A 25,840-nucleotide genomic window follows, 5' to 3' on the forward strand; every position below is an offset into this window, starting at 1 on the left:
TGACCCCAGGCTGGGTCCCCCCCATCCCAGGGCCCTTCCCCACTCACCCCTGCACCCCCTTTTTGGGGGGTTTGCTCTTGAACTGCCTCGTCTGCCTCTGCTTGAACTTGGGGGGTCCCTTGCGGGGGGTGGCAGGACCCCCGCTCACCCTGGTGGCGGATTTGAGCTCCAGCTTGGGGGGCTCCAGGCTCATGGCTGTGGGGGGCCGACAGCCCCGGCTCGTGGTGTTCCCTGCGGCTCCGGGGATGGCTCGGGACGGCTCCTCACGGCTGCTGGAGGGAAATGGGGGCACCAGCTTCTCCTCCCACCCAGTCCCTGATGGGCTTTGCTGACAACGCTGACCCAGCTGGGGAAGGGCGTCCCCGGGGGCACCAGAGCTGCTGCTCCTCCCTCCCTTATCCCCCACCCCAGCGCGGATGTGACAGCTGGGGATCCCTCAGGACCCTCCCAGGGCTTGCCCCAGGCCTGTGCCAGGGTCAGCAGCTGTGGGAAGGGGGAGCAGAGGATGGCCTGTGGCACCAGGAGTGGGAATTTGGCAGCACAAGCCCGGCTCTGTCATCAGGAAGATCCCAGGATCATGGGACTTGGCCCTCCTGCAGAGCTGGACACAGTCCTGGGAACAAGGATCCAACCCAGGGAGCTGCTCCTGGATGTTCCTGGATGCAGGAAGAGCAGCAAAACAACCCCATATCCCCCTGCCCCCAGCCCAGAAACCCCTGACTCACAGAGTCCTGCGATTCCCGATTCCAGAGCTGCCCCGTTCCCGCTGTCCCGCTGCCCAGAGATGCTCTGGGGGGGCTTTTGGGGAGGGAGATTTATCCTGCCTGGGGTAATAGGATTACTGACCTCCCTTCTTTCCCCAGGGTAATCCAGTGTCCTTCCCCTGTGCTGCTGAGGAGGAGGGGGCAGGATTAGCCCTGCCCGTGCTGGGTGGGCAGCGGATCCCACGTGGGGGAAATCCTGCCTCCCCTCCTGGGCGATTCCCATTCCAAGGAGCTTCCCCCGCTGCCCCCTGATCCCACAGGAAGTGCTGGGACCCCCATTCCAGTCTCCTGGGGGTCCTGGTCCTGGCCAGAGAGGGTCTGGCAGCCCCTGCCCATGGCTGGTGTCACTCCAAAGCTTCCCTAATCCAGCACTAAAGCAATTAAAAACGGAATAATCTCGGCACACTTTAATTGAACTTCAGCCCCTGCCACTAATTGCAATTAGTTGGGCTCCTACAAATAGGATTAAAGGGATCCAGGAGTGTTTTCCATGGAGAACTACCTACTTCCCTGGCAGAGAGCAGAGCCTGGCTGTTAATTTGGGTTCATTAGTGAGTGACACTCAAGTGGCTTCCTGGGGACTTTGTCCTGTGATGTTGTGGGGGGGTCTCAATGGCTGCGAGTCCCCCAGGATGGAGGGGAGGGGTCTGGGACAAGTTTATGGGGAATTAAGATGAAATTGAGAATGAGAAAACACAGCGTGGCAGGGTGTGACACCAGGGACAATATCCTTGACAAGAGGCTGCTGCTTCCCACGTGCTCCGTGCCACACGCTGCCCCCCGAGCCCTCCCCATCGCCAGGGCATGGCCAAGGTGCTGAAAATCCCCCCAAGGTGCTTAAATTCCAACCAGGAGCACAGGAGGAGGGCTGGGAGGCCGGCCCAGGCTGCCCTTGGCAGGGATTTGCCATGCTGGGGAGGGCACGGCGTCCAGCTCCTGGGAAATCCGGGGCTCAGGACAAGCCTGAGCCACTGCCTGTCCCCAAGGGCAGCTCCACCTGAGACAGGAGGTGACCCAACCTCGTGTGACACCCCTGGGATCCCGTGCTCAGCACACAATAAACCATAAATAACCCAAGTCCAGATCCTGCCACCCCAGGGCTGTCCCCCACTGTTGTGGGGGGGCCCGGGGGAGGCTCAGTCCTTCCTGGCACGCAGCCTGATCTCCATCCTGAGGATCATTTTGATGTTCTCATCCTCCACGTGCTCCTCCACGGCCGCCAAGGCCTGGGCTCCGCCGTCCCGGTGCCGCTCCAGCAGCTCCTCCACGTAGCCCACCCAGACACAGTTGGGGCAGCCGGTCCCGCAGCAGTGGGTGGGCGGGGGGGGAATCGGGGGGGCTGCAGGAGGGTCCCCCCTGTCACCATGAGGGGTGCCCGTCCTGCTGTCCCTTCCCGGGGTGTCCGAGGTGCCGCTCGCCTTGGCTGTGCTGTCCGAACGCTCCCGGGGGCTGCAGCTGATGGTGGGCTGGGGGCGCGGGGTCCCTCCGGGGCTGTTTGGGGGCTGCAGGGAACAGAGACCCCCCAGTCTGGGGGGGCTGCAGGGAACAGAGACCCCCCAGTCTGGGGGGGCTGCAGGGAACAGAGACCCCCCAGTCTGGGGGGGCTGCAGGGAACAGAGACCCCCCAGTCTGGGGGGGGGCTGCAGGGAACAGAGACCCCCCAGTCTGGGGGGGCTGCTGCACCCCCAACTCAGCCACAGGAACCCCACCGCTCCCAGTGTACCCCCACATCCCCCTTCCAACACCCCCAATTCCTGCCCCCTCCCCATTCCTTGTCCTTCCCCACTCCCCTCCATCCCCTCCTTGTCCCCTCATCCCCCCGCCCACATCCCCCCTTTCCCCCCGCCATCCCCGGCACCCCCCTTGTCCCCCTGTCCTCGCTCACACCTCATACCCAGCACCTCTAGGCCTCCCCCGTGTCCCCCCATCCCCAGCACCCCGTGTTCCCCCCGGTGTCCCCCCGGTGTCCCCCTCTGTCCCCGCTCACCCCCCGGCGCGCCCCCGCCAGCCCCCGCAGCAACATCCGGCCGCGGTGCCCTGGCCCCGCCCCCGCCCTGAGTGACAGCTCTTCCAGCCAATGGCAGCCCGGTGCGCTCAGCAGGGCGGGAGTTATGGGGAAATATGCGCAATATTCAGCAGGGGGCGGGGCCAGAGTCCGGAAGTGGCGGCGGAACGGCCGCGCGAGGAGCGGCGGAGCCATGGCCCGGGGACCGGGACAGGGACGGAAAGCGACCCGGGGACCGCCACGAAAACTGGCATCGGGACAGAAACAGGGACAGAAACTGGGATCGGGACCGACACAGGGACAGAAACAGGGACAGAAACTGGGATCGGGACACAAACCGGGATGGGGACCGAAACAGGGACAGAAACCGGGACAGGGACAGAAAACGGGAGCGGGACAGAAAGCGGGACCGCGATCGGAGCATGGCCCGGCCGTCCCACTGCGCAGCAGGTCAGTGCCCGCGGGATCCAGTCGGGATCGCTCCCGGTTTGGGAGCCGGACCCACGCGGGGTCCCGGGGCGCGGGTGGGCCCTGGCGGGGGTCCTGTTCCTGGCGGCTGATTCCTGATCTCTACCCGTGCCCGGGGTGCGATGTCTGCCCGTGCTGACCCTTCTGTCTCCCCGTGCTCCGTCCCGGTGCCCAGCCATGCCTGAGCCTCAGTTTCCCAAATCCCAGCATCCTTCCCTACCTGGGTCCCGGTGTCCCAGTGCCCGGGTCCCGGTGTCCCAGTGCCCAGGTCCCGGTGTCCCAGTGCCCGGGTCCCGGTGTCCCAGCCTCCAGGTCCTGGTGCTTCCCTGGAATCCTCTCACGGTGCTCCTTTTCCCCAGGAAGGAGAAGCAGCACAACATGAAGCCCAAACACCCCGATGAGCAGGAGATCCCGTTCCGCCTGCGGGAGCTCATGCGGAGCCGCGAGGCCCTGAAGCGCCCAGAGCCCGGGAAGAGGCAGGTGGCAGGTGGGACACGCAGGTGGCCCGAGGGGTCCTGGCCCGGGAGCCCATGGCACGGCTGGATCCTGCCATGGGACATCCTCCTCCCTGCAGTGATGTCCCAGCCGTGCTCTGCCAGCCGCAGGGACCCCCGTGGTGGCACCGCTGCAGAAATGTCCCTCGTCTCTCCTAGAGAAGAAGCAGCAGCAGAAATCCAAGGGCCCCAAGGCCCCTGGGGACATCCCCGTGCCCAAGTTCCGGAGGGGCAAGGGGGAGTCGGAGCGTTCCTACATCTGCCGCATGGAGCAGGAGGTGCAGCACGTCCTCTTCCTCACGGAGAACCAGCTCCAGAGGGAGCCTGAGAAGGAGGCGACGGCTCCAGAGAAATCCAAAAGGAAAAAAGAGTGAGAGCAAGGCCACAGGAGCTGGATGGGGCCAGTCTAGCACGCCTGTGGTCTGTCCCCTTGCCCAGTTCTGCAGGGCAGCTCTGGCGTTGGCAGTGGCTGGGGGTGCAGGTGGGGGGCAGTGGGCCCCCTTTCCATGGGAACAGAGCCACAAGCCTACTTCACCCTCTAGAAGGAAAAACTGGGATTTGAGGGGCTCCTGTGGGGTGGGGATTCATTCCTTGCTCCCTGTCCACTCCTGAGCCCCAGCCATAGTGTAGCACTTCAGGTTTCAGAAAAGGAAGCTGGAAAAAGCTCGGAAGAAAAAGGAGGAGAAGAAGGAGGATATGCTGGAGAAGAGCCTGTTGCAAGGTGGGGATGGAGTGGGGGGCTGAAGTGACCCCCAGCCCCTGGGGGACAGCACATGGAGGGGTGGCGGGAGCAGGACTGGGCATCCCGAGGGTCTCCTGCTGAACCCTGGCCCCGGCTTCACTTGCAGACACAGTGCCCTTCGGAGAAGTGGTGACACAGCCACCCACCATCACCTCACTGCCCAGGGGATGGGGTCCTGCCCAGCAGGTGAGCTCTGGGGACAATGCCACCCACCCCTGGGGTACCTGGGAGGGCAGCGGTGGCCTCAGTGAGCCGGTGACTGCTCCTCAGAGTGCAGTCCCGGTGTCTCATCCTTCCTGCCTGACCTGTCCCATCTCTGCCTGCAGGCTGGACGGAAGCAGCTCCTCCTGACACCTCGCCTGGGCCAGAGCCAGGCGTCCCCCGCGTCCCCGGTGGTGTCGATGGCTCGCCGGCGCATCCTGGAGGAGGAGCGGGTGCGCGTCATCCGGGCCTACAGGGACATCCAGAGGCGCAAACAGCTGGAGCGGGAGCGTGCCCAGGCCGGTCCGGGCTGAGGACCTCGGGACTTGAGAGGGGACATTGTGTCACTGCTGAGCCCTGGGGCTTCCCACAGCTCCACACTCCACGGCTCAGCACCAGAGCGGGGTCCCTGCGGTGCCATGGACATGCTTGGAGTAAAAAGTGCCAGTGGGAGCCGGTGCTGTGAGCGTCTCTGTGTTCCCAATTCCACAGGGATTCCTTAGGGATGCTGCTGTGCTGGCATATGGCAGTCCCAGGCATGTCACTGTCACCACGGGCTGGCCCTGGCAGAGTGGGGGCAAGAACCTCGTTCTTCAGCTGTGAGGAGACCCCAGAGCCTGCCAGCTCAGCCTGCTGGGAGGACAGTGCCACAGGACTCACCCACACGGTGTCACCTGCCTTTATTGTCACTTGGTGACCCTGCTTGATCCCCGTGGCTGCAGCCACACACAGCCCTGCCCTTGGCATCGCTGCCCGTGTCCCTGCCCGTCCCTGGTCACGGTGACCCCGGTGCCAGGCGCGCTGCCATGTGCGCCCACCCCACCCCACTTCCACCGCCCCGCGACCCCTCCGGGCAGCCCCCGGCTCCGGGGAGGCTCCGGGGCTGCTCCCGGCGTGGCTGGGCCGTGTGTGCCTCACCTGGCCGGACAAAGGCCCCGCTGTTCCGCGGCCCCGCCGGCACAAAGCGCTCGCTGTTGGAGCGGGGCCGCCCCGCGCTGCGGCCGGCGCTGGCGGGGCCGGTGGGATCCTGCGCTTCCGGAGGGGCCGGGCACGGCAGCCGAGCTCTCCCCTGTCCCCTGCCACGCCTGAGTGCGGCACAAAGCTTTGCACCTTGTTTTTTTTCGGGTGGCTTTGCCGCCGTGTCCCCGGGAAGGTGGCGGTGACTTTGGAGGGTCACCGCGGTGCCCGGGAGGAGGGCGTGCTGTGGTGACAAGCGGCCCTGGTGACACCGAGTGCCTGGTGCTGCTGGGCAATGTCCCCAGGTAAACACAGAGAGAGGTAAACACAGGTGACAGGCAAACACGGGTGACAGGCAAACACGGGTGACGCAGCACAGCCCGGGGGACACGGGCACGTCCCGCTGCAAACACCCGGCTGCCGTGTCCCCAGAGCCGGGAGCGTGGGCTTGTGCCAGCTGAAGGGACATCCAGGACACGGCAGTGCCACACCGTGCCGTGTGTCCCCTGTGCAGGGACACTGGCCCACCGGCAGCCCCAGCGCCGCCATCCCGGCTCCGGCTCAAGGAGACCGGGTCACCCGCAGCCCCCACCGAGCCATTCCAGCCCTGAATAATTCATGGCACTGCTGGCCGCAGGCTTCCTGCCCGGAGGAGGAGGAATGGCTGCGGAGGGGAAGGCAATCCGAGCGGGAAAACCACCGCGACCTTGGCACGTCCTCCGTGCTGTGCCACCTCCTGCCCGGCAGCCCATCTGCCCACGGGATCCCGGCCCAGCGGCCCCAGCTGGGGGGGCTGGGGGTGCCAAGGACCCTGCCCGGAGCCCCCCCGTGCTCCCCGTCACTCCCCTAAACGGGACCCCCGTCACAGCCACCTGTGACAGCATCGTAGGAAAAACCACCTTTATTGGGGTGACCTGAAAAAAAGGAAAAAGAAATTTAACAGAGAAAGCCGCAGGGAGGGCGAGGGGCCCAGCTCCCTCCCCACTCCCTGCAGGGGGGGAAGGCACCGAGAAGGCGGCCAGAGCTGTGGGGGGCTGGTCCCCAGCCCCAGCAAGGCACTGATCCCCTGGACCCCCAGCAGACCCCCCTTCCCCAGCGATGGGGAAACAGAGGCAGAGCTGGGGACAGCTTTGTGTCCCCCTGTGCCCTGCGGTGGGGCCAGCTCAGCTCGGGGTCCCCAGGGCTGGGGGGGGTCAGTGCGGGGCCAGGGCTGGGGGTGCCCTGGGCGGGGTCCCACGGGCTCCGCAGCTTTGGAGGCTCCACGGCCCGGGGAAGAAGGTGGGGTGTCTGTGCATCACGAAGGCAGTGAGGCGACAGCTGGGGGTGTCCCCACGGGAGCCAGTCCTTGGGGCAGGGACGTGGGGGTCCATGGGCGGGCGGGAGCGCTGGCTCTGGGGCCGTGTCCAGGCATCCCACGGGCAGGAGGCAGCTCTGGCTGCCAGCCGGGGTGGGATTCACACGTCAGGGTGGGATGGGGCTTGGCGAGCCCTGCGGAGCGGGACGGAGGAGCCGCGGCCGCGCCGGCGCTGCGGGAGCTGTGTCACAGGGGCTTCACCACCGGCTCCTGCCGTACGGGGACTGCACCTGTGGGCAGAGCGGGGTGGCACCGCGGTGGCACCAGGACACGGACATGTACCCTGAGCCACCGGGGAGAGCTCTGGGTGCCGGGCAGAGCCGTCACCACGGCAGGGCCGGACTTTGCCCCTGCTGCAGCCACCGTTCACCCACCTGGCAGCTCCGGGTGTCCCTGGGGATGCTGGAATGCCGGGACTGCGCCGCGAAGGCGTCCTCGGCTCGGAGAGTGGAGCTGGCACTGCCGGGCATGGGGCTGGTGGAGGCACGGGGCAGGATCACGTCATAAGGACCTTCGCTCTGAGGGACAGACACGGGGGTGGAAGGTTTGGAAGGTGCTCACCCCATTACAGCGGCCATTGGGACACAGGGGGTGCAGGAGCCCCCCACCCACACCCTGTCCCCCATGCCCGTCGCTCCTGGCAGGATGTGGCTGCCCCTGGTGTCACACTCACCGTCCCCTTGTGCATCAGAGCCATCTCGGTGGGCTGGTAGACGCTAGTCAGCAGCTGCCCGTTGTAGCCACTGTATGGGGACACCGGCTTCTTGGCTGCTGGGACACGGGGACAGTCACCACGGAGCCACTGCCACCCCGCTGGGGCTCCCTGTACCTCATTAGCAGGTTTAACGAGCTGACTCAGCAGCTCCGTGCCTTTCCTGCGGGACACTCCTGTCCCCAGGGATGGCATCGCTGCTGCCTGCCCGTGGCTTGTTATTGTAGGGCCTCTCGGGTGCGGGTGCTGCTCAGGGGGACCCTCCCTCTCCCACGGGGCGCAGACACCGCCCACGACACCCGCTGGGACCGTCACCAGCCCGTGTTATTGCAGGGTCTCGTGGGCCTGGGGCGGAGGGGCAGGAGCCGCGGGCACCCCACGCCGGGGAGGGAGCTCCCTGCGGCTGCCGGGCTCAGCCCAAACTGGTACACCCAGCCCGGCCAGTTCTCGGGAGCCACAACAGCAGCAGGCGCCAGGGCAGGTCACTGCCAGACGTCTCATCACCCACCCACTGCTGCCATCCCCTGTGGGGACATCCCCAAGGGTCCCCAAGAGGATGGTGCCCTCTGGCAGCCCCGCCATGGGGTGAGAGGGTCCCTTTGGCGCCTACCAAAGGACGGCTCATCCATGGAGAAGGCTTTGTTCTCCACGAACATACTCTGCGACTTCTGCTCCTTGAGGATGGTCTCGTAGCCCACCCCACGCGTGGGGTAGCCGTCGTCCTCAAAGGCCTGCTCGGGGCTGCGCCGCGTCACGTGCGTCACCTCGGGGATGACGTAGAGCAGGAGGAAGGTGGCGGCGTTGCAGACCAGCGCGATGGCCAGCGTGGGGTCATCCCAGCCGGGCTTGTGGCCGGCGCGCCGGTTCCCGTACAGGTACATGATGGTCCACGCCAGCCAGATGGCCACGGAGAGGCCGGTGGTGGCCAGGATGAAGGCGCCGTGCTTGCGCCAGCGACCGTAGCGGCCGCAGAGGGTCGGCCAGGCCGTGCCGAAGGCGGCCACCAGCAGGGCCATGACGTAGATGAGGGCCATGACGAAGTCGGCGTCCCCCAGCTGGCAGGGGTCCGCGGGGCCACCCTCGCGCCGCGCCACCGTGATGATGAGCCACTCGGCGTTGATGATGACCTCGACCGAGGCGAGGGACAGGGCCACCGCCAGCGTCACCCAGCCCCGCGGGGCCCGGTTGCGCCGTGCCAGGAAGTTGAGGGCCACGGCGTGTGCCAGCAGACAGGAGAAGCAGATGCCGAAGAGGACGCCAAAGAGGAAGCGGCGGGAGGTGCAGGTGGAGAAATCCGGCCCCACAATGAAGTCGAAGGTCAGGCAGAAGAGCCCGAAGGTGCCCAGGAGGAAGAAGACCTGCGTGGCCACCAGGCTTTTCTTCTGGTGGTCTTGCACGAAGGGCAGGCTGGCCACCAGGACGATGGTGAGCACGAAGGTGGTCACCACGCCAAGGCTGGCCACCGCTTCCACCCCGATGCCCCAGCCCGCCGAGAGGTCACAGAGGTTGTAGTAGAGGGAGGAGAGGTCGTGGCCGCAGCCCGGGGGTGGCGTGGGCTGTGCGGTGGCCGTGGGGAGCAGGGCCAGCAGCACGGCCGTGGTGCCCATCCTGCACCGTGGCATCCAGGGACCCTGCGGGACACAGCAGGGTCAGGGCACAGGCACTGGGGATGGGGATCAGCTCCCACCTCGCAGCATCCCTGCCCGTGCTCCCCACTGGGCATCGCATGGGGAGCAGTGGGGTCCTGGGCAGCTCCGGATGGCAGCCACGCGTCCCCCACTGGCTCCTTGCCTGGAGGTTGGTGGCAGCTGGGGAAGGGCTCAGCCCCTCTGTGCCCCATTTGATCCCTCCCAACATGGGAATTCTCTGGGGCTGTCCTGATCCCTTTCCCCAGTGTCAGGAGCAGCACTGTGCCTGACGCTTTCCGGGAACACCAAACGTGGGCACAGACCAGATGGCAGAGGTGATACCGGGGGACAGGGCTGTCCCCTTGCCTTGTCCCTACGTGCCACCACGTTCCTCTTTCCACTTCTCCCATCCCACTTCCCTCTGGCTTTGGGCACGGGCCCAGTGCAGGTCGCATGTCCAGCCTGCTGGCACGTAGGCAGCCGCAGCCTGGCACGGCACGGCACGGCACGGCACGGCATGGCACGGCACAGAGTCCCAGTCCCTGTCCCCCCCATTCCTGCCACCCCACGGTGGGCACGGGGAAGAGGAAGCAGTGAGGAAACTGCAGCCTCACTGCTGGTGGAGGAAACAGGGAGGAGACCCCAGCAAGGACATGCCGGGGCCGGGCACCCCGAACCGGGCACCCCCCGGGATGGGGACAGGGACCCCCAGCACCAGGCTGGGACGGAGTCCCTGTGCCTGCGGGTTCCCAAAGCTCCGCCGCCTCCTGTTTCCCACCGCGTCCTCCAGCCCGGTACCCCCGCCCGGTTTCCCCGCACCCCCGGCGGCTGCACCCGCGTCCCCAGTTCTGCTCCTCCTGCAACCCCGTCCGGTCCCTCGCATCGCCCGTTGGCTTCCCCCACTCCCCCAGCCCGGTCCCGCCGCACTCCCCTTCCTCCAGTTCCCTCCGCCCGCTTCTCTCCTCCCGCACCCCCATCCCGCACCCCCATCCCGCACCCCCATCCCGCTCCGTCCCGGTGCTTCCCGCCGCTGCCGCCAGGTCCTGGCCCCGAAACTCCGCCGGAGCCGCCCCCAACCCTCCGGCCGGAGGAGCTGCGGGGGCGGACGGCTCTCGGTCCCGGTCCCTTCCCGTCGGTGCTGCCGGTGCCCCCCAGCCCCGCAGGGCTCGCCCCCCGCCCCCCCCGGCCCGCTCACCGGCCGCAGCCCCCGGTGCCCGGCGCTCCGCTCCCCCCGTGCCGAGCCGAGCCAGCCCCGGTGCCGCCGCTCCGCGCGCCTGCCCGGCCCGGCCCCTCCCCGAGGTGCGGCTCAGCCCCGGGAGCGCGATTGGGGCCGGCCGGGACCTGCCCCGCCGCACCGGGCGGGTGCACCGGGGTCCCGCACCGGCGGAGGAGCTCAGCGGGGCACGGAGGGGGCTGGAGGAGGGGAAGAGCCCGCGCTGGGCGGGAGCGGAACAGGGGGGAACCCACCTGGTCATCGGTGTGATGAGTCAGTGCGGCCTCAGCCATCAGGGTGATGGGTTTGGGGGGGCTCAGCCTGGCTCTGCCGAGCGCTGCTCCCCGGGAAACATTCAGGGGACAAGGGACGGGGCCGGGGCGCTGCCCCGGGGCACGGACGGGGCTGACGGGGAAACGGCCTGGGCTGGGGGTGAAGCAGGGGGGAGCCCACCTGGCCATGGATGTGATGAGTTTGGGGGTCTCAGCCTGGCCCTGCTGAGCCCTGCACGTCAGGAAAGACCCTCAGGGGACAAGGGACGGAGCAGCGGGGTCTGCATCACCCACACGGGATCTTCCACCTGCGGTGGGCTCTGGGGTGGGAGCCGGGAGTGGCACTCCGCAGGCGGCCCCACCGTGTAAGGATACACCGGCCCGGAGGGGCCTCCCGGAGGAATGTCAGCTGATGGATAAAGCCGGAGCCCTTGGCAGGACCCAGAAAACCCCAGAAAAAACCCAGAAAAGCCCTCTCTGCAGAGGGCTGGCGACCAGGGCAGCGGGGTTTGGTGGTCCCTGTCCCAACGGGGCTGGCCGCGACTCTGGGGTCGGGATGGGCACTCCACAATCACCCCATTCCTCCCTGGGGATGGGGAAAAGCCCTGGGAGATTTGGGGCACCCCGGAGGCCCCGCCAGCCCTGGGAGAGTTTTCCAGGCAGGCGCTGCTATTTCGGGAGGGTGAAGCAAGAGGGTGAAGGATGCAGAGGAAAGTTCAATGCGCCTCCGGCGGGGCCTGCCCCCGTCCAGGCCGGGATGAAAACAACCCGGGGAGAAAGGACAGCAGAGCCTCAGTGGGAGCACCGGCGGCGCCCGTGGCACCGGGACCGGCGCCCGCCGGAGCCCCGGGGACCGGACGGTGTGTCCAGGCTCAGAGCTCCGCCACCGCCGCCCTCCTGCCCTCTTGCTAAGGATCATTTGGTATCGGGATGATGTTTGGGATCGGATCATCCCTGCCCTCGCACGGGGCAGGGCAGCGCAGGCCAGGGTCTCTGCAGTGGCCCTCGTGCCTCAGTTTCCCCAGGGATTTGGAGCGCAGGCTCCAGGATTGGACAGCCCTCGCTCTCCGGGAAAGGCTCAGCCCTGGGGATAAGCGGTGCCGGGAGCGGAGGCCGCTTGTCCTGCCGCCCCCACAGCGCAGCCCGGCCTCTCCACCGGCTGCTTCCTTCCGCCGGAGGCTTTCCCGGCTGCTGACTCAGCACGAGACCCCCGTGACCCCCCGTGGGGCCACCGGCAGGCGCCCGTCCCGCCGAGGCTGCCCGGTGGCCGCACAGCGTTTGCCTCTCTTGTCCCCCTCCTTGGCGGGTGATTTCCTCATCCCCTTCCCAGGGGAACCCCCCCATCCCCTCACGGCGGGCGATTTCAGCCCCCTCCCCACGGAGACCCTCATGTCCCGGCCCCTGCAGGCGTTTTCTGCTCCCCCTTTCCCATCGGGACCCTGCCCGCGTTTCCAGCCCCCATTGCTTGCTCCCGGCGTTCTTATAGGTCCTACAGAAAGACCCCAACAGGCTGTGGGGTCACTGGGGGGGTGATGCCCACCATGTGCTGCCCTCGGTTTCCTCTCGGGGCGGTGGATCCCCGGTCCTGAGCTCCCGGCACGGGCAGAGCCCGATCCTGGCTCCCGGTGCTCTGGGTGGGCTTGGAACCGCGACCCGGCGGTGGAACTGGGCAGAACTGGTCCTTCCAGCACAGAGGCCACGCTGAGGGGCTGGCATGTCGCTCAGCACCGGGACCTGGACCCCGGCCAGGCTCTATCCGAAAACATCAGCACGCCGGGCGCATTTTTTCCAGGCTTACCTTACCTCGGGAGCCGCAGGGACGGGCGGCTGGCACGGCTGGCACGGTGGCACGGCTGGCTGAACCCCGTCACAGCGGCGGCTCCCCTCGGCTCCCCTCCAGAGCCGGGGGTCGCTGCTGCCCTCCCAGAGCCTCCCGCCGCTCCGGCCGGGGCTCGGAGCCGTTCCCAGCGGAGCCCCCTCGCTCCGGCGGACGCCGTCAGCACATTTCCACCTCCTTTGCCAAGTAAATACGCACCGGTTGGCACAGGGGGGGCGGTGGCAATCGGGGGGGCCGGTGGCAATCCCGGAGCTCCCGCCGAGGGTTCCCGAGGCAGCCGAGCCCCCCGCCCCGCGGCCCCTCAGCCCCTGCCCGCGGTCAGGTTAATAACTAATCCCTTCCCGGTTCTGCTCTCCTCACGTGCCAGAATTAATGGAGCGAGAACCTCCCAGGTACCCCCCGCGCCACCGGGTCGGGCTTTAACCCTGTCCCCCGGTAGGGATCCGGCCTGGGATGAGGTGACATCCCCGGCGAGGTCTGTCCACGCCGGAGGATGACCCGGCTGCGGGGGCAGGGTGGGTCCGTGAGTGGGTCAGCCCCACACCCTGGGGGCAAAGGCTGCGCCCCGTCGCACCCCAGTGCGGGCACAGCCAGGGCTCGGGGGTGGGCAGGGGGTCTGGTGGGGTTTGGGGGTGTCTCTGTGCCCTGCCAGGAGCCAGCTGAGGCCCTGACCCCCCTCCGGGCTCCCCCTGGTCTGTCCTGCCTCGTCTCGGGAATCCGAGAGGAAAGGCTGGACGGTTTGGGGGGATTACGCTAAGGACCTTACAGAGAATTAGGGTGGCGGCAGGGCGGGTTTGGGGGGCTGGGGGATGCCAGCTCCCTGCCCGGCAGTGCCAGCTCCGCAGTGTCCCGTCCCTGCCCTCTGCTGGCAGCTGGGGACAGGCTGGCACGGCACGGCCGCTCCTCCAGCGTCACACCAGTCTGCCACTGGTGCAACTGGGAGGGCAGCGCTGGGTGCAGCCGATGCTGGGGGGCATTGGCGGGGGGGCTGCAGCTTGGCTGCTGCCAGGGGGATTAATGGGAGTGGGCCGGGAGCTGTGATCTTACCAGACCCCACTAGTGGGGACAGCAGACCCTGTGGGTGCTCCCTGCAGCACTCCCGGGGGTGGGCAGGGGGCATTGGGGTGGGCAGGGCAGGGGCACCCTGTGCCAAAGACGCTGGTGCAGGGTGCCTCTGTTCCAGCTGCCCGCGGGGAGCCCGACCCAGGCAGAGTTTTGGTCTCAGCACTGCAGTTTATGGAGTGGCACCCAGCGGGCACCACATCCTTGTCAGGGCTCACAGGAACTCACTTGTGCCCCCCACCCCTCACCAGGGGCAGCCCCTGGGCTCCCCAGCACCCTCGGTGCCACTGAACTGGGGCATGTCCTGGGTGAGTTCCCTGGGTGAGTTCCCTGGGTGAGTTCCAATTTTGCATGAGGGGCTGAGCATGGGCAGGGCTGAGCTGCCCATCCTGGGGTGCTGCTGCCAGGCAGGCACCACGATATCCCCAAAGCAGTGTCTGGGCACAACCACCTCCTCCTGCCACCAGCAGCAGCAGCAGCGTTAACCCCGGCTCCGTGGAGGGTGGGGTCTCCCTGGCTGCCGGTGCCATGCATGGGGCTGGGTGGGCACCGGGCCCAGCTCAGAGCGCGGTGCTGCCCAGCAGCTTCAGCGGTTTCAGGGCTGGGGGAGGGAAGTGACCACTGCCACGGCGGGTGTCCTGCCGGGGCTGTCCCCGCAGCACCTCGCCCACCGTGCGGCGGAAGGTCTGGCTGACGAAGCAGTAGAGGAAGAAGTTGAGGGAGGTGTTGAGCATGGCCACCATGTTGGCGATGTCCAAGGCCAGGTGCACGCGCCAGTCCCTCCTGACTGAGGCCACGTACAGGTGGCACATCATGACCACGGTCCGGGGAGCCCAGAGCACGACGAAGACGGTGGTGACGGCCAGCAGAAGGGCCGTGGTCTTGCCGCCCCCCGCCCGCCTCCGCCGCTTCAGCTTGCGGATGATGACGGAGTTGGTGGCCAGGAAGATGCTGCAGGGCAGGAAGTAGATGGTGACGCAGTGCAGCCACTTGAGCGCCGTGTCCAGCGCCGTGGGGGGGTCGGCGTCACGCCACATGTCCAGCCACCAATAGAAGGGGATGCCGGTGGCCAGGGCCACGGCGAAGACGGCCGCGATGATCTTGCGGGTGCGCCGCGGGTAGGACACGGTGCGGTAGCGCAGAGGGTGGCACAGGGCCACATAGCGGTCCACGGTCAGCAGGACGGTGACCCAGGTGGACGCGTGGTTGGCTGTGAACTCCAGCACGTTGACGGTGTGGATGAAGGCGCTGGGCACCGCCCGTGCCAGGATGGCTGTCTGCAGGATGAAGCCCACGAAGATGATGAAGATCTGGGTGAGGATGTCGGAGGTGGTCAGGGCCAGTAGGTACCAGTAGGACGATCTCTTGGTCCTGGTGGCCAGGCGGGACAGGGCCACGGCAGTCAGGATGTTCACTGCAGGGAGGGAGCGATGGGTGGAGGTGAGAGCTGGGGGCTCACAGCCCCACCCTGCAGCTCCCGGGGCTGCCCCGGCTCCAGCTCAGGGGAGCTATAAATATCCCGGTGCTGTGGGGATTTGCTGGGCTGATTAATCTCTTCCGTGTGCCAGCCCAAGCAATGCAAATACCATCTGTCCCCGTGGCGGTGGCACCTGCCCTGGGGCCGGGCAGCACAGCCGGGCACTGGGGCAGGTCTGAGGCTGGGGGGGAGCAGGTGAAGTCCCTCCATCCCGAGGGCTTTTCTTTCCAGCCCCTCAGCCAGCTCAGCCCCCTCACCTGGCAGCCCCAGCCCCAGCAAGACGCTGTAATACACGACGGGGATGATGCCGACCAGGCAGGGTGACCTCTCCAGCTCCGGCTCGGGCTCCGGCCGTGCCCATGGCACCGCTGAGCTGTTGGGCACAGGGACCGTCATCTTCCACCAGGGGTCGGCTGTGAGGAGAGACAGGGAGCATCAGGGGGATGAGGGTCCTGATGGCACCTGGGCGTGAGGTCAGCCACGACATGCCACTGGGTGCTTGGGGACAGGGACCATCACCTGGGCATCCCCACTTTGGCTGGACCCCAGCTCCCTTGTCCTGCAGCATCCATGGACAGTGGGCAGCTCCAAAACGTGCCACTGCAGGCAGACCTGGGGCTGCTGCACCCACGGGAGACAGTGCACCCCAAACCCCCTGTGCCATGTCCCAGCAGAGCCCACTCTGCCAGAGCTGCTCCTCCTTTAGCCCTCAGCCCTGCTTCTGTAGAAAACCAGATTAAAACACCATGTTCTTGGGCAGATGCCAGCAGAGGGAGGCTCTGGCCCCCAGCCCGGGCTGGGTGCCACCAGACGGCTCCCAGAGGTGGCAGAGAGAACCCAGAGGTGCCGATGGGAGGTCCCAGTGGTGCCAAATGCGGGGTCGCCATCTCCAGGCCACTAAGTGGGTCCTTTCCCAGCTCCTCAGGCTGAGGCAGCGGAGCTGGAGGAGCCTGGGAGCGGCCCTGCCCCACTGCCCTGCCCGCATCCCCGCCCGTATCCGGATCCGCATCCGGATCCGCATCCTATCCGTGCCCTGATCCCTGTCCCATACCTGCCCTGATCCCTGTCCCATCCCTGTTCCATCCCTACCCTAATCCCTGTCCCATCCCTGCCCGATCCCTGTCCCATCCCTGTCCCATCCCTACCCCGATCCCTGTCCCATCCCTGCCCTGATCCCTGTCCCATCCCTGTCCCATCCCTGTCCCATCCCTCTGCCCACTCCCCACGCCCGGATCGTCCCCACGCTGCCCTCGCTCATTCATAAACCATGAGTGCTCCACCCCCTTCCCGATCTCTGCGCTTCTATTGGCTCAGGGGTGCCAGCCCCAGCCAATCGGAGCGGGGCTCCCCGGGAGGGGTGCGGCCAGAGCAGAGCGCCGCGTTCTGATTGGTTGGAATCCCCCCCCAAATTTACATCCCTGGGGGACCTCCAGCCCCGGCGCCGGGTGGGAAATGAGGGGAGGTCCTGGGACCGGGGCTGTGGGGTCCGGGGTGGTCCGGGGGTCGTGGGGTCCAGGGGGGACCGGGGGTTGTGGGGTCCGGGGTGGTCCGGGGGTCGTGGGGTGCGGGAGGTCCTGGGACCGGGGGTTGTGGGGTGCCCTGCACCTGGGCCCGGCAGGTGCGGGGTGCTATTTGGGGTGGGGATGTCTTGGGATCATGGGGTGAGGGATGCAAAGGCGGGTCCTGAGCTCAGGGAGGGGGCACGGGGCACCACGCTGCTCCCAGTCTGACCCTGGCCCCGGGGGCACCCCAAATTCCCCTTGTCCCAGACACCGCAGACACTCGATGGCTTCGGGGCCGCGGTTGGAGGGGAGGTCAGGTCCCTCTCCCGTTCCGGGACCCCCAGTGATGGATCTGCTCCCCCAGAATTGCTCGAGGTGTGTGTAGGATGCCGGGTGTCTCACCTCCCAGACCCTGGAACTCCCGGCCGGGACCCCAGCAAGATCCTGAGCACAAGATCTTGATCCTGATTTCCCCTGAGTACAGCTCGACGGAAAAGAAGAGGGGGATGGGGAGTAAAGGGGTGCCAATTAACTGCAAATTAGCTCCGGTTCATCAGCAGGAGGTCCCGTCCATCCACGTCCCCCGCGGAGCTGGGGCATCGATCGGCTGCAGCCGCTGCGCGATCGCCTTAACCCTTTCCCAGCCCGATCCCCTTTGCGCTGCTGGGCGGGTCGGGTTCTCTCTGAGCCCCCCTTTGCTTCCCCCGCCCGGGCTCCCGCTCCCCAAAGCCCGCGGGACAGGGACTCTCACCTGGGTGGCCTCAGTGCCACCCGCCGGGAGTGCAGTGCCACCTTCCCTGGCTTGGTGTTTCCCACGGACATACCGTGTGCGAGTCCGTGTCCCCACTGGTGTCCCTGTCCCCGCCGGTGCCCGTGTCCCTGCCCGTGTCCCTGCTCGTGTCCCGGTCCCCGCCGGCACCCGCAGCATGGCGCAGCCTCCGGGGCGCGGGGCACGGGGCGGGGGGAGAGCGCCGTGGGCAGAGCCACGGGCAGAGCCGCGGGCTGGGCTGTCCGGGCACGGGGACGCCACCGACCCTCGGCTCCCGCTGGAAGGGATCACCTGGGGAGCTCCGAGTGACCGTGACAGAGCGTGTCCCCGCCCCAGAGCAGCAGGGATGGTGGTCCGGGGGCAAGTGAGAGGCTGGGACCGCGGCCACCTCTGGGGACCCAGCAGAGCGGGTGTGGGCAGGGTGTGACGTGTGGCTGTGCACACGAGTGTGATTCCGTGTGGGCTCTGCCCTGGCTGCTCCTGCCCGCTGCCAGAACACCGTGCCCGTGCCTCAGTTTCCCCAGCCGCACAGGGAGGGGGCTGGTGTCCCCTGCCGGTCCCTGGGTCCAGCTCCATCTCCCCAGTGCCCCCCCAGCCCTCGGGGGCGATGCCCTGGCACTGCTGCCTGGCACAGGTCGCTATGGTGAGCCAGCCCCGCAATCTCCGGGCCAGCACAGCTGCTCCCTCACCTCACTGCCAGCTGGGGGCTGTCACCCCTGGTGACCTCCGGAACCAGCCCCCTGCTCCCCCGTGTCCCCCCGCGGTCGCCTTACCGCCGTGAGCAGCCGATGCCCCCGCGGGGGACACGGGGGTCCCCGGGCCGTGGCTGCCGCCCGGGCTGGCACGGAGCCGGCGGCGCGCCGGGCACACGCTCCCACAAGCTGTTGTTTATCAGGCGGGTGGTGAAATGAGGCGTCGGAGGACGCGCTGAGCCGTGAACCGGCTGTGCTGCGGCGGGGGCCCCGTTCCCCGGGCCCCCACGGTGCAAGGACACCAGCCCGGGCGGGGCGCTCTGCCGGCACCGCGATTTTGGGGGTCCCCTGCCCACTCGGGACACAGGGTTTGAGCATCGCCCACCTGCCCGTCCCCGCAAGGGTGGCATGGGGGTGGCCGGGGTCTTGTCCTCATAGTCTCCGCGCCCATGGGTCAGGGACAGATGGTGATCCCACACCCTCGGCAGCTGCAGCGACATCTGCCCACGCTCAACATCTGGAACCCGTGTCTGAGCCCGTGTTCGAGCTGCTGTGCAGGGGGACGGGGCTCCTCGGCAGTGGGGAAGGGGCTGCTGTGTCCCTGCGAGCCGTGCTGCCTCCTCTGTGGGGTGTGTCCCCCCGCCCGGGGTCCTGGGTCCCCACACCACGGTGCCACCGGGGCCGCAGCCAAAGCGGGGTTGACACCACTTGGCTGACACCCCGCTGCCCCTTCTCTGCTCACCCAGCGCCACCCCAGCCTGCGCCTGTGGCACCGGGGCTTTGGGGGAGCTCGGGTGAAGCCCCCCGAGAGGTGTCGGGGGCCAGGGAGGCGGCGCAGGGCGCACTGGCGGCCTCTTGGCTGCAAAGGCTGGGAAAAGGGCAGGCAGTTCCTGCCGGCAGCGCGGATGCCATGGTGATGGGCTGCTGCCGGCATGAATACCCATGAGCCGGGGGGAGCGGGAGGCCACCGAGCTGTGCCCTGAATGCAAAGACCCCGGCACAAAGGGCCGCGGCCACGCGTGGGGGGCTCCGGCGCGGCGGTGCCAGCAGCAGGTGCCACACGGCGACGGCCCCGCGCCGCGGCAGCCCGGGGTGCGGGGCTGGGGCTGGGGGTCAGGGTGGGATGCAGGGAGGCTGGAAGCGGTTCCCGTGGCAACGACCGGTCCCAGTTTCCACCAATCGATGCGGCGGCGCGGGCCCGCGGGCCGGGAGGGCGCGTGGCCTACATAAGCCCCGGGCGAGCAGCGTGTGCCGCACCCGGCAGATGCGCCTGCGACGCCATGGCCAGGCTGACGGGCACCCGGCCCGTGGCCACCCGCCGCTGGGGCTGTGCCGCCGCCTTCCTCCTCCTCCTCTTCACCGTGCAAGCCGGTAAGGGTGGCCGCGGCGGGGGGAGGCGCGGAGGGTCCCCGAGCCGTGGGTAGCGCTGCCCTCGCCGGGTGCCGGGGTGCGGCTCGGCGGCTGATGGAGAGCTGAGCGCGTCTCGCCGGCTGCCGTCGGGGTGCCGGGAAGGGATGGAAGTGGCTCCTGGATGTGCTGCACCCTCGGAGCCGGGTTGTGCTCGCTGGTGCCCCGGGGAAGGGCTCGGTGCCGAGGGCAGACAAGTCCAGCACCGCGGGGTACAGGGAGCCTGCTCCCCTTCCCCATCCCCGCTCAGCCGGACTTAAGCCGGCGCTGGGAAGGGTAATCCGTCAGCAAGACGGGATTTGAGAGGCAAGATGCGTTTGAGACAGACGGGGCCAAATTCCTCCTGGGGGAAGGATGCTCTGAGGAGCGTTGGGAGTGGTGTCAGGAGGGAGGAGAGGAAGTGGGGTCCCAGTGCCCACAGGAGCATGGAGACCCCTGTTCCACATTCCCAGATCCCTCTCCAGTCCCTGTTTGGGATCCCAGCACGGACCCGCAGTGACACGAGTGTCCCTGCTCGGGAGCCCATTCCTGGGTGCGGGGCAGAGCGTGCCTGGCTCCCCACACCCTCGGGCTCTCTGTCCCCCCGTGTATCCATCCGGGATGCGAGGGATCAGAGCAATGCCCGGGGCTCGCTCTGCCCACAGCGGGGACGGGATCGGGACAGGCAGACCGGGCTGAGAGCCAGTGCCGCCGGCACCCGGCCATTTCCCAGCACACCCCAGCCTGGGACATGGTGGTCTCAGCCCTTCTGCTGCAGAAAGGCAGTTTTTTGGCTCTCAGGGACGCAAATGTCCCCACGTCCTTTGTTCCCCCACACCCCCTTGGCACCAGCAGCCCTTTGGCAGTGGGGGAGCGGAGGCGGGAGGTGCACAGCCCCTCGGTAACCCCACCCCACCTCAGTGCCTGGGACTGGGGTGCAGCTCTGGGACGGTCCCATCTCTCTGCAGCCCAAAAAGCCGACTTTAGCGGGGACTCCACGGCGGCCACCATCAACCACTCTCTGACGCTGCTGCAGCGGCTGCAGGAGCTGCTGCAGAACGGCAACGGCAGCGACTCGGTGCTGCGGGTCCGCTCGGCCGCCTCCGACGAGCCCAAGGTGTTCCACACGCACCAGCTGCTGCTGAGCCTCCAGAGCGAGGTTTTCGAGAGCCTCCTGCGCAACCAGAGCGTCGTGACCCTGTACGAGCCACCCGAGACCGCCGCGCTCTTCGAGAAGTTCATCAGGTGCGTGGGGACCCCGCGGGATGGGGAGGTCAGGAGGATGCAGCTCCCCTGGGAGCCACGGGGAACTCCACGGGATGGGGATGCCCAGAGGGATGCAGCCAAAGAAGGGAGATGTTCCTTGGGAGCCACAGGGACCTCGTGGGATGTACATTTTGGGAGGGATGTACATTTTGGGAGGGATGTGCATTTTGGGAGGGATGTACATTTTGGGAAGGATGCAGCCCAGGAGGGAGGATTCTCCCCTGGGGACCATGGAGATCCTGAGGGATGGGTGTACCTGGAGGGATGCAGCCAAAGAAGGTGGATGCTCCACTAGGGAACTCATGGGATGCAGCCAGGGAAGGAGGATGCTCTCCTAGGGACCATGGAGACCACACAGGATGGGAACACCCAGAGGGAAGCATCCAAGGAGGTGGGATGCTCCCCTGGGAACCCTGTGGGAATACTCAGATGAAAGCAGCCCTGGGCAGAGGCTGCTCCCCTGGGAACTGAGCTGCCAGGGATGGGTGTCCCAATGTCACCACCCTGTGCTCTGCCCAGGTACCTGTACTGCGGGGGGGTCTCCATCCTGCTGCACCAGGCCATCCCCATGCACCAGCTGGCCAGCAAGTACCGGGTCTGGGGGCTGCAGCGCGGCGTGGCCGAATACATGAGGACCCACCTGGCCAGCGAGTCGAGCCAGGGCCACGTGGTGGGCTGGTACCACTACGCCGTGCGCGTCGGCGACGCGGCGCTGCAGGAGAGCTGCCTCCAGTTCCTGGCCTGGAACCTGTCGGCGGTGCTGGGCAGCGCCGAGTGGGGCTCGGTGAGCGTGGAGCTGCTGCTGCTGCTGCTGGAGCGCTCCGACCTGGTGCTGCACAGCGAGCTGGAGCTCTACACGGCCGTGGAGGGCTGGCTGAGCCGCCGGCAGCCCGAGGCGCCCGTGGCCGAGCGGGTGTTGCGCTCCATCCGCTACCCCATGATCGCGCCCAGCCAGCTGTTCCGGCTGCAGGCGCAGTCGGCGGTGCTGGCGCGGCATCGCGGTGCGGTGCAGGACCTGCTCTTCCAGGCTTTCCAGTTCCACGCTGCCTCCCCGCTCCACTTCGCCAAGTACTTTGACGTCAACTGCAGCATGTTCCTGCCCCGCAACTACCTCGCACCCAGCTGGGGCTCCCAGTGGGTCATCACCAACCCGGCCCGTGACGACCGCAGCACCAGCTTCCAGACCCAGCTGGGGCCCAGCAGCCACGACGCCGGCAAGAGGGTGACCTGGAACGTGCTGTTCTCGCCGCGCTGGCTGCCCGTCAGCCTGCGCCCCGTGTACTCGGACTCGGTGGCGGGCGCCATCCAGCCCGTGCGCATCGAGGACGGGCGCCCGCGCCTCGTCATCACCCCGGCCATGAGCAGCCCCGACTTCGCCGGTGTCAGCTTCCAGAAGACGGTGCTGGTGGGTGTGCGGCAGCAGGGCCGCGTGCTGGTCAAACACGCCTACAGCTTCCACCAGAGCTCGGACGAGGCGGCCGATTTCCTGGCGCACGCCGACCTGCAGAAACGCACCTCCGAGTACCTCATCGACAACTCCCTGCACCTCCACATCATCATCAAGCCTGTCTACCACTCCCTCATCAAGGTGAAGAAGTAGCGAGGCACAGCTGGGTCCTGCCATGCTGGCCCCAGCACCATGGGGGGAACGCTTGGTCCCGTAGGTAGATGGGGGTCCCCTCGCTGGGGGGCTCCAGGGCTGTGCTCTGCACTGCCCACCCCTCCCTGAGTGTTCCCCTGCCACATCCTGTCCCCATCGCTGTCCCTGGGGATGGAGGATGCTGGGAGCGCCCCAGACCCATGTAGGGGGTGCAGGAAGTGAAATGTGGAGCCCATGGGCACATCAGAGCCCCCAGTGGGTGCGGGAACAGGGACAGGGACAGCCCATCCTTCCTGTGAGGCAGCCCCAGGGTCCCTCTGTGTGGGCAGCTGGGTCCAGCTCAGGAGCTGCCCAATCTGGGGGTGAGGGGCCCATCAGCCTCCCCCAGTGGAGGAGGGGTGGGGGCAGCTGCCCCATCCCTGTCCAGGTACCCCCACCCCTTTCCTAATAAAGCAGAAAACGAGCGTGGGACGTGTGGGGCATCTTTGGGGTGACAGCTCAGCTCCTTCTGGCAGAACTCCTGGGAAGGAAAACACCCATCCAGGCATGGATGCATTTCCCTGTGGGGATGTGGGTCCCTGCTTGGGAAGGGTTTGGCATGGGGACAGCTGGCCCTGGCAGGGCTGGCACAGGGTGCTGCACAGGCACTCAGGAGGATGACAGAGGTGTCCCCAGTGCCTGGGGAAGGGACGCAGCAGCACCCCCAGGGCTGGGTTGGGGTGTGAGGGAATCCCCAAACCCCATCCTGGCATTGCTCACCCACGGGTGGGTTCAGCCCCTGAGCAGAGCCTGGGGAAGGGTCCTGCTGGGGGGCTCCCCACAGAGAGCCACCTGTGTGATGTCCCCATTGCTGTGACGGCAGCTCGTTAATGATTAATTAAGGGGGGGATGAAGAGTTGGGGTGGATGCCGGTTCCACCAGCAGGGCTGTGTTTACCCAGCACTGATAACCCAGCCTGGGGGCTGCTCCTGTGGGGACACAGGGCTCTCCAGCTGCCACCAGCCACCCTGCTGTGCCCTGCTCCATGGCTGGGGACACTGGGGGACACACTGTGGGTGCCTGGCTGTGCTCAGCCTCTGGCTTTGAGTGTCCTGGGTCAAGGAAAGGACAGGAGGAGCAGGAGGACGTGACTTTCCCAGCCTCTGCTTGACCCTGATGTGACAAAAGAGGAAATGTGACGTGGAAAGTGCGGGTTTATTCACACCAAAGAAAACCAGGATGCAAAGGCCAGGGAGCAGTTTTGGGGTCAGGGGGCTGTGCAGAGTCCCCCACTTGCCACCCCAGGAGGGAGGAGAGCCCAAGAGAGCTGCCTGGCTTGGGCATAGTGGCCTCATCCCTGCAGCAGCTCTGGCATGGAGGGGAAAGGAAGGCACAGCTGGAGCACACTGACCTTGGCATCCTCCTACTCTTTCTCCTGCTTTTCCTGCTGTGCAGCTGTCTCGCCCTCTTCACTCTGAAAGACACCTGATATTCACCCTGTCCCCTGCCCTCGGTGGGGTCCCTGCCATGGTGGCCACTGTCCTGCCCCCTTTACCTCTTCAGGGACTTCCATGCCCCTCCTTCGCCGCTCTGCCTTGATGTTGGAGAAGAAATCTGCTTGGGCCTGCTTGAACACCTCCTGGGGATCCTCCTGCTCCTCTGGCTTGGCCCGCAGCCTCTCCTGCTCCCGCAGCAGCCGCTCCCGATATTTGTCCTGCAGGACCTTCTCCCGCCTCGCCTCCCGCTCGAACATCTGCGGGGAGATGTGGGGCAGAGGGGCGTGGGGGGCACAGCACAGGGCTGCAGGCAGAGCGTGGGGCTCGGCTGGGACCTGGCACATACTGTGGAGGTCAGGGTCTTCTCGTTCTTCCGCATGGTGCAGAGGCCTGGGGAGATCTCCAGGAGGGACACGGTGCCCTGCCTGGTGCCACAGCCAATGATGCGCCCGTTGTCCTGCGAGCACAGGCTGAGCAGGGGATCGTTGGACACCTGGGGACAGGGCACAGCTGGGTGGTGACACTGGGCCTTGGGGTAATGCGAGGGTCCCAGAGGTGCTGGGGACTCACCCTGAGGCTGAGGGAAGGTTCTTTCTGGTGGAAGAGGAAGTCCCAGATGTCCAGGGTCCCGTCCGACCTCGCGGTGAAGAACACGGCCGGCTTCACGGGGCTCCAGCACGCATCCAGCAGGTAGGAGGTGTGGTACCTTCCAGCAGAGCCACCCCTCAGCCACGCTGGCACTGCCCTTCCTCAGTCACCGGCCCATCTCAGCACTCAGACCCCACTGCCACCCACCCTGAGCGTGCTCTGACACCCTGGGGATGATTTCTGGCCCACTGACACCTACTTGGTCTCCATAATTGATGATGAATCCATGAGCTCCTCCGTCCAGATGCGAGCAGTCCAGTCACCGACTGACAGGAAGACTTTGGGGAAGAAGGGGTTCCTGGTCACTCTGTAGACAGCCCCGATGTGGCTTCTGAAGATGTTGGCGATTTTCTCGGGCGGTGTCTTGGCGTCACGGTTGCAGGAGATGATGATGCCCTGCTCTGTGCCCACCAGGAACTTGGTGGGCTGGGGGTGGGAGCAGGAGGGTGCAGCTGTCAGCAGGATGGAGACCCCATGGCGTGGAGGGCAGCAGAGGATCCTGCTGCAGCCAGAACCCTGACACCCACCACCACTGGGGGTTTAGGGACCGAAATGCCAGCAGGACCCCCTGTTTTTGGAGCACATCAACCCCCAGTTCTTCTGAGGGCACCTGGCCTTGGGCTCACAGGGGTGACCAGGCACTGCCCTGTGCCCAGGCTGGGTGTGGGCACAGGGACACTCACCAGGACAGGTGCAAAGTCCAGGGAGCTGGCACCCAGAGCTGCCTTCAGCTGATCTTCCCGGGTGATGTCCAAGATCAGCCTCTCGCTGGGCTGAGACATCTTGCGGATGTCCCACCACAGGACCTGTGGGGACAAGGTGTGGCAGGGACTCTGGGGACAGCTCCCAGCACAGCCAGAGGTGCAGGCAGTCCTGGAGCCCCGTGCCAGACTGGGACACCTGGAGCTTGTGCTGCTGAGGGGCAGAGCAGGCACAGGAAGCTCTTTCAAGACCCCTCAGGAGCTGCTGACCCCTTGCCCTGTTCCAGCTCCTCACCTGCCCATCGGTGGAACCTGAGAAGCACTCGGTGCCCGTGCGGGAGGGCAGCCAGAACGCTCCGTACACGGGGTCCCTGTGGCTGAACTCCACAGGGGTCATCTCCATGGGCAGCCCTCCTTTCCTGGTGTCCCAATACACTGGGAAGGAAAAGAAAAGCCCTTGCCCAGCTCCTTTACTTGTCACGTTTCTCCCACTGTCCAAGCTGGAACAGGGAACAAACCTCACCCAGTGCTTCCCAGGGACCGTCCAGAGTGGTGGGAGAGGTGGGAGCACAGCACCCATCCTGCTCATCCCCTGGATTCATCCATCCATCCATC

The 25,840-nt window shown here is 66.9% G+C and overlaps 6 protein-coding genes across 10 annotated transcripts in view; 3 read left to right on the forward strand and 3 right to left on the reverse strand.

The window, feature by feature from the left end:
* TSPAN10 (tetraspanin 10) overlaps positions 1–1,765 on the forward strand; it is a 4,195-nt gene extending 2,430 nt beyond the window's left edge. The window contains exon 4 of the mRNA XM_015645335.3: positions 1,751–1,765. Within this exon, the coding sequence (XP_015500821.1) occupies positions 1,751–1,765 (15 nt within the window). The remainder of the gene's footprint in view (positions 1–1,750) is intronic.
* Positions 1,766–2,860: 1,095 nt separating this feature from the next.
* On the forward strand, positions 2,861–5,127 carry CCDC137 (coiled-coil domain containing 137). Its single transcript, XM_015646086.1, has 6 exons — positions 2,861–3,219; positions 3,597–3,724; positions 3,891–4,101; positions 4,370–4,452; positions 4,580–4,659; positions 4,800–5,127. Exons 1-6 carry the CDS (start codon positions 2,876–2,878, stop codon positions 4,986–4,988), a joined length of 1,035 nt encoding a protein of 344 aa, XP_015501572.1. The 5' UTR covers positions 2,861–2,875; the 3' UTR covers positions 4,989–5,127.
* Positions 5,128–6,514: 1,387 nt separating this feature from the next.
* GPRC5C (G protein-coupled receptor class C group 5 member C) lies at positions 6,515–12,959 on the reverse strand. 5 transcript variants are annotated; one of them, XM_015646082.3, is made up of 5 exons: positions 12,609–12,959; positions 8,308–9,328; positions 7,659–7,756; positions 7,360–7,503; positions 6,515–7,215 (listed from the first exon to the last, which is right to left on the reverse strand). In XM_015646082.3, the coding sequence occupies exons 2-5, from the start codon at positions 9,317–9,319 to the stop codon at positions 7,183–7,185; spliced, it is 1,287 nt and encodes a 428-aa protein (XP_015501568.1). In that variant the 5' UTR covers positions 9,320–9,328; positions 12,609–12,959; the 3' UTR covers positions 6,515–7,182. The 5 variants fall into 5 exon arrangements, with proteins under 5 accessions (XP_015501568.1, XP_015501570.1, XP_015501566.1 ...); XM_015646084.3 differs by having other exon boundaries at positions 12,846–12,956; XM_015646080.3 differs by lacking the exon at positions 12,609–12,959 and adding an exon at positions 12,351–12,593.
* Positions 12,960–13,796: 837 nt separating this feature from the next.
* Positions 13,797–16,271, reverse strand: GPR142 (G protein-coupled receptor 142). Its single transcript, XM_033518784.1, has 2 exons — positions 15,444–16,271; positions 13,797–15,123 (listed from the first exon to the last, which is right to left on the reverse strand). Exons 1-2 carry the CDS (start codon positions 15,580–15,582, stop codon positions 14,270–14,272), a joined length of 993 nt encoding a protein of 330 aa, XP_033374675.1. The 5' UTR covers positions 15,583–16,271; the 3' UTR covers positions 13,797–14,269.
* Positions 16,272–19,318: 3,047 nt separating this feature from the next.
* BTBD17 (BTB domain containing 17) lies at positions 19,319–22,870 on the forward strand. The gene is made up of 3 exons (XM_015646079.2): positions 19,319–19,520; positions 20,504–20,780; positions 21,321–22,870. The coding sequence occupies exons 1-3, from the start codon at positions 19,430–19,432 to the stop codon at positions 22,399–22,401; spliced, it is 1,449 nt and encodes a 482-aa protein (XP_015501565.1). The 5' UTR covers positions 19,319–19,429; the 3' UTR covers positions 22,402–22,870.
* Positions 22,871–23,613: 743 nt separating this feature from the next.
* DNAI2 (dynein axonemal intermediate chain 2) overlaps positions 23,614–25,840 on the reverse strand; it is a 5,273-nt gene continuing 3,046 nt past the window's right edge. Inside the window, exons 6-12 of the mRNA XM_015645461.3 lie at positions 25,521–25,660; positions 25,208–25,330; positions 24,724–24,950; positions 24,447–24,582; positions 24,223–24,369; positions 23,936–24,133; positions 23,614–23,854 (exon numbers count right to left, since the gene is read on the reverse strand). Of these exons, the coding sequence (XP_015500947.1) occupies positions 23,804–23,854; positions 23,936–24,133; positions 24,223–24,369; positions 24,447–24,582; positions 24,724–24,950; positions 25,208–25,330; positions 25,521–25,660 (1,022 nt within the window). The 3' untranslated portion in view covers positions 23,614–23,803. The remainder of the gene's footprint in view (positions 23,855–23,935; positions 24,134–24,222; positions 24,370–24,446; positions 24,583–24,723; positions 24,951–25,207; positions 25,331–25,520; positions 25,661–25,840) is intronic.

This window comes from Parus major, chromosome 18 (genome assembly GCF_001522545.3).
Source record: "Parus major isolate Abel chromosome 18, Parus_major1.1, whole genome shotgun sequence".
Lineage (NCBI taxonomy): Eukaryota > Metazoa > Chordata > Aves > Passeriformes > Paridae > Parus > Parus major.

Excerpts from the sequence above, each read along its gene's own strand:
- CCDC137 (XM_015646086.1), top strand. The coding sequence starts at position 2,876 with ATGGGGAAATATGCGCAATATTCAGCAGGGGGCGGGGCCAGAGTCCGG. Across the intron at positions 3,725-3,890 it reads CGGGAAGAGGCAGGTGGCAG|AGAAGAAGCAGCAGCAGAAA; the intron begins GTGGGACACGCA and ends CGTCTCTCCTAG. Across the intron at positions 4,453-4,579 it reads GGAGAAGAGCCTGTTGCAAG|ACACAGTGCCCTTCGGAGAA; the intron begins GTGGGGATGGAG and ends CTTCACTTGCAG.
- GPRC5C (XM_015646080.3), bottom strand. Across the intron at positions 7,757-8,307 it reads CATGGATGAGCCGTCCTTTG|CAGCCAAGAAGCCGGTGTCC; the intron begins GTAGGCGCCAAA and ends CCCGTGTCCCAG. Across the intron at positions 7,504-7,658 it reads CTCTGATGCACAAGGGGACG|AGCGAAGGTCCTTATGACGT; the intron begins GTGAGTGTGACA and ends TCTGTCCCTCAG.
- GPR142 (XM_033518784.1), bottom strand. The coding sequence starts at position 15,582 with ATGACGGTCCCTGTGCCCAACAGCTCAGCGGTGCCATGGGCACGGCCG. Across the intron at positions 15,124-15,443 it reads GCTGGGGCTGGGGCTGCCAG|TGAACATCCTGACTGCCGTG; the intron begins GTGAGGGGGCTG and ends CCCTCCCTGCAG.
- BTBD17 (XM_015646079.2), top strand. The coding sequence starts at position 19,430 with ATGGCCAGGCTGACGGGCACCCGGCCCGTGGCCACCCGCCGCTGGGGC. Across the intron at positions 19,521-20,503 it reads CCTCTTCACCGTGCAAGCCG|CCCAAAAAGCCGACTTTAGC; the intron begins GTAAGGGTGGCC and ends ATCTCTCTGCAG. Across the intron at positions 20,781-21,320 it reads CTCTTCGAGAAGTTCATCAG|GTACCTGTACTGCGGGGGGG; the intron begins GTGCGTGGGGAC and ends TGCTCTGCCCAG.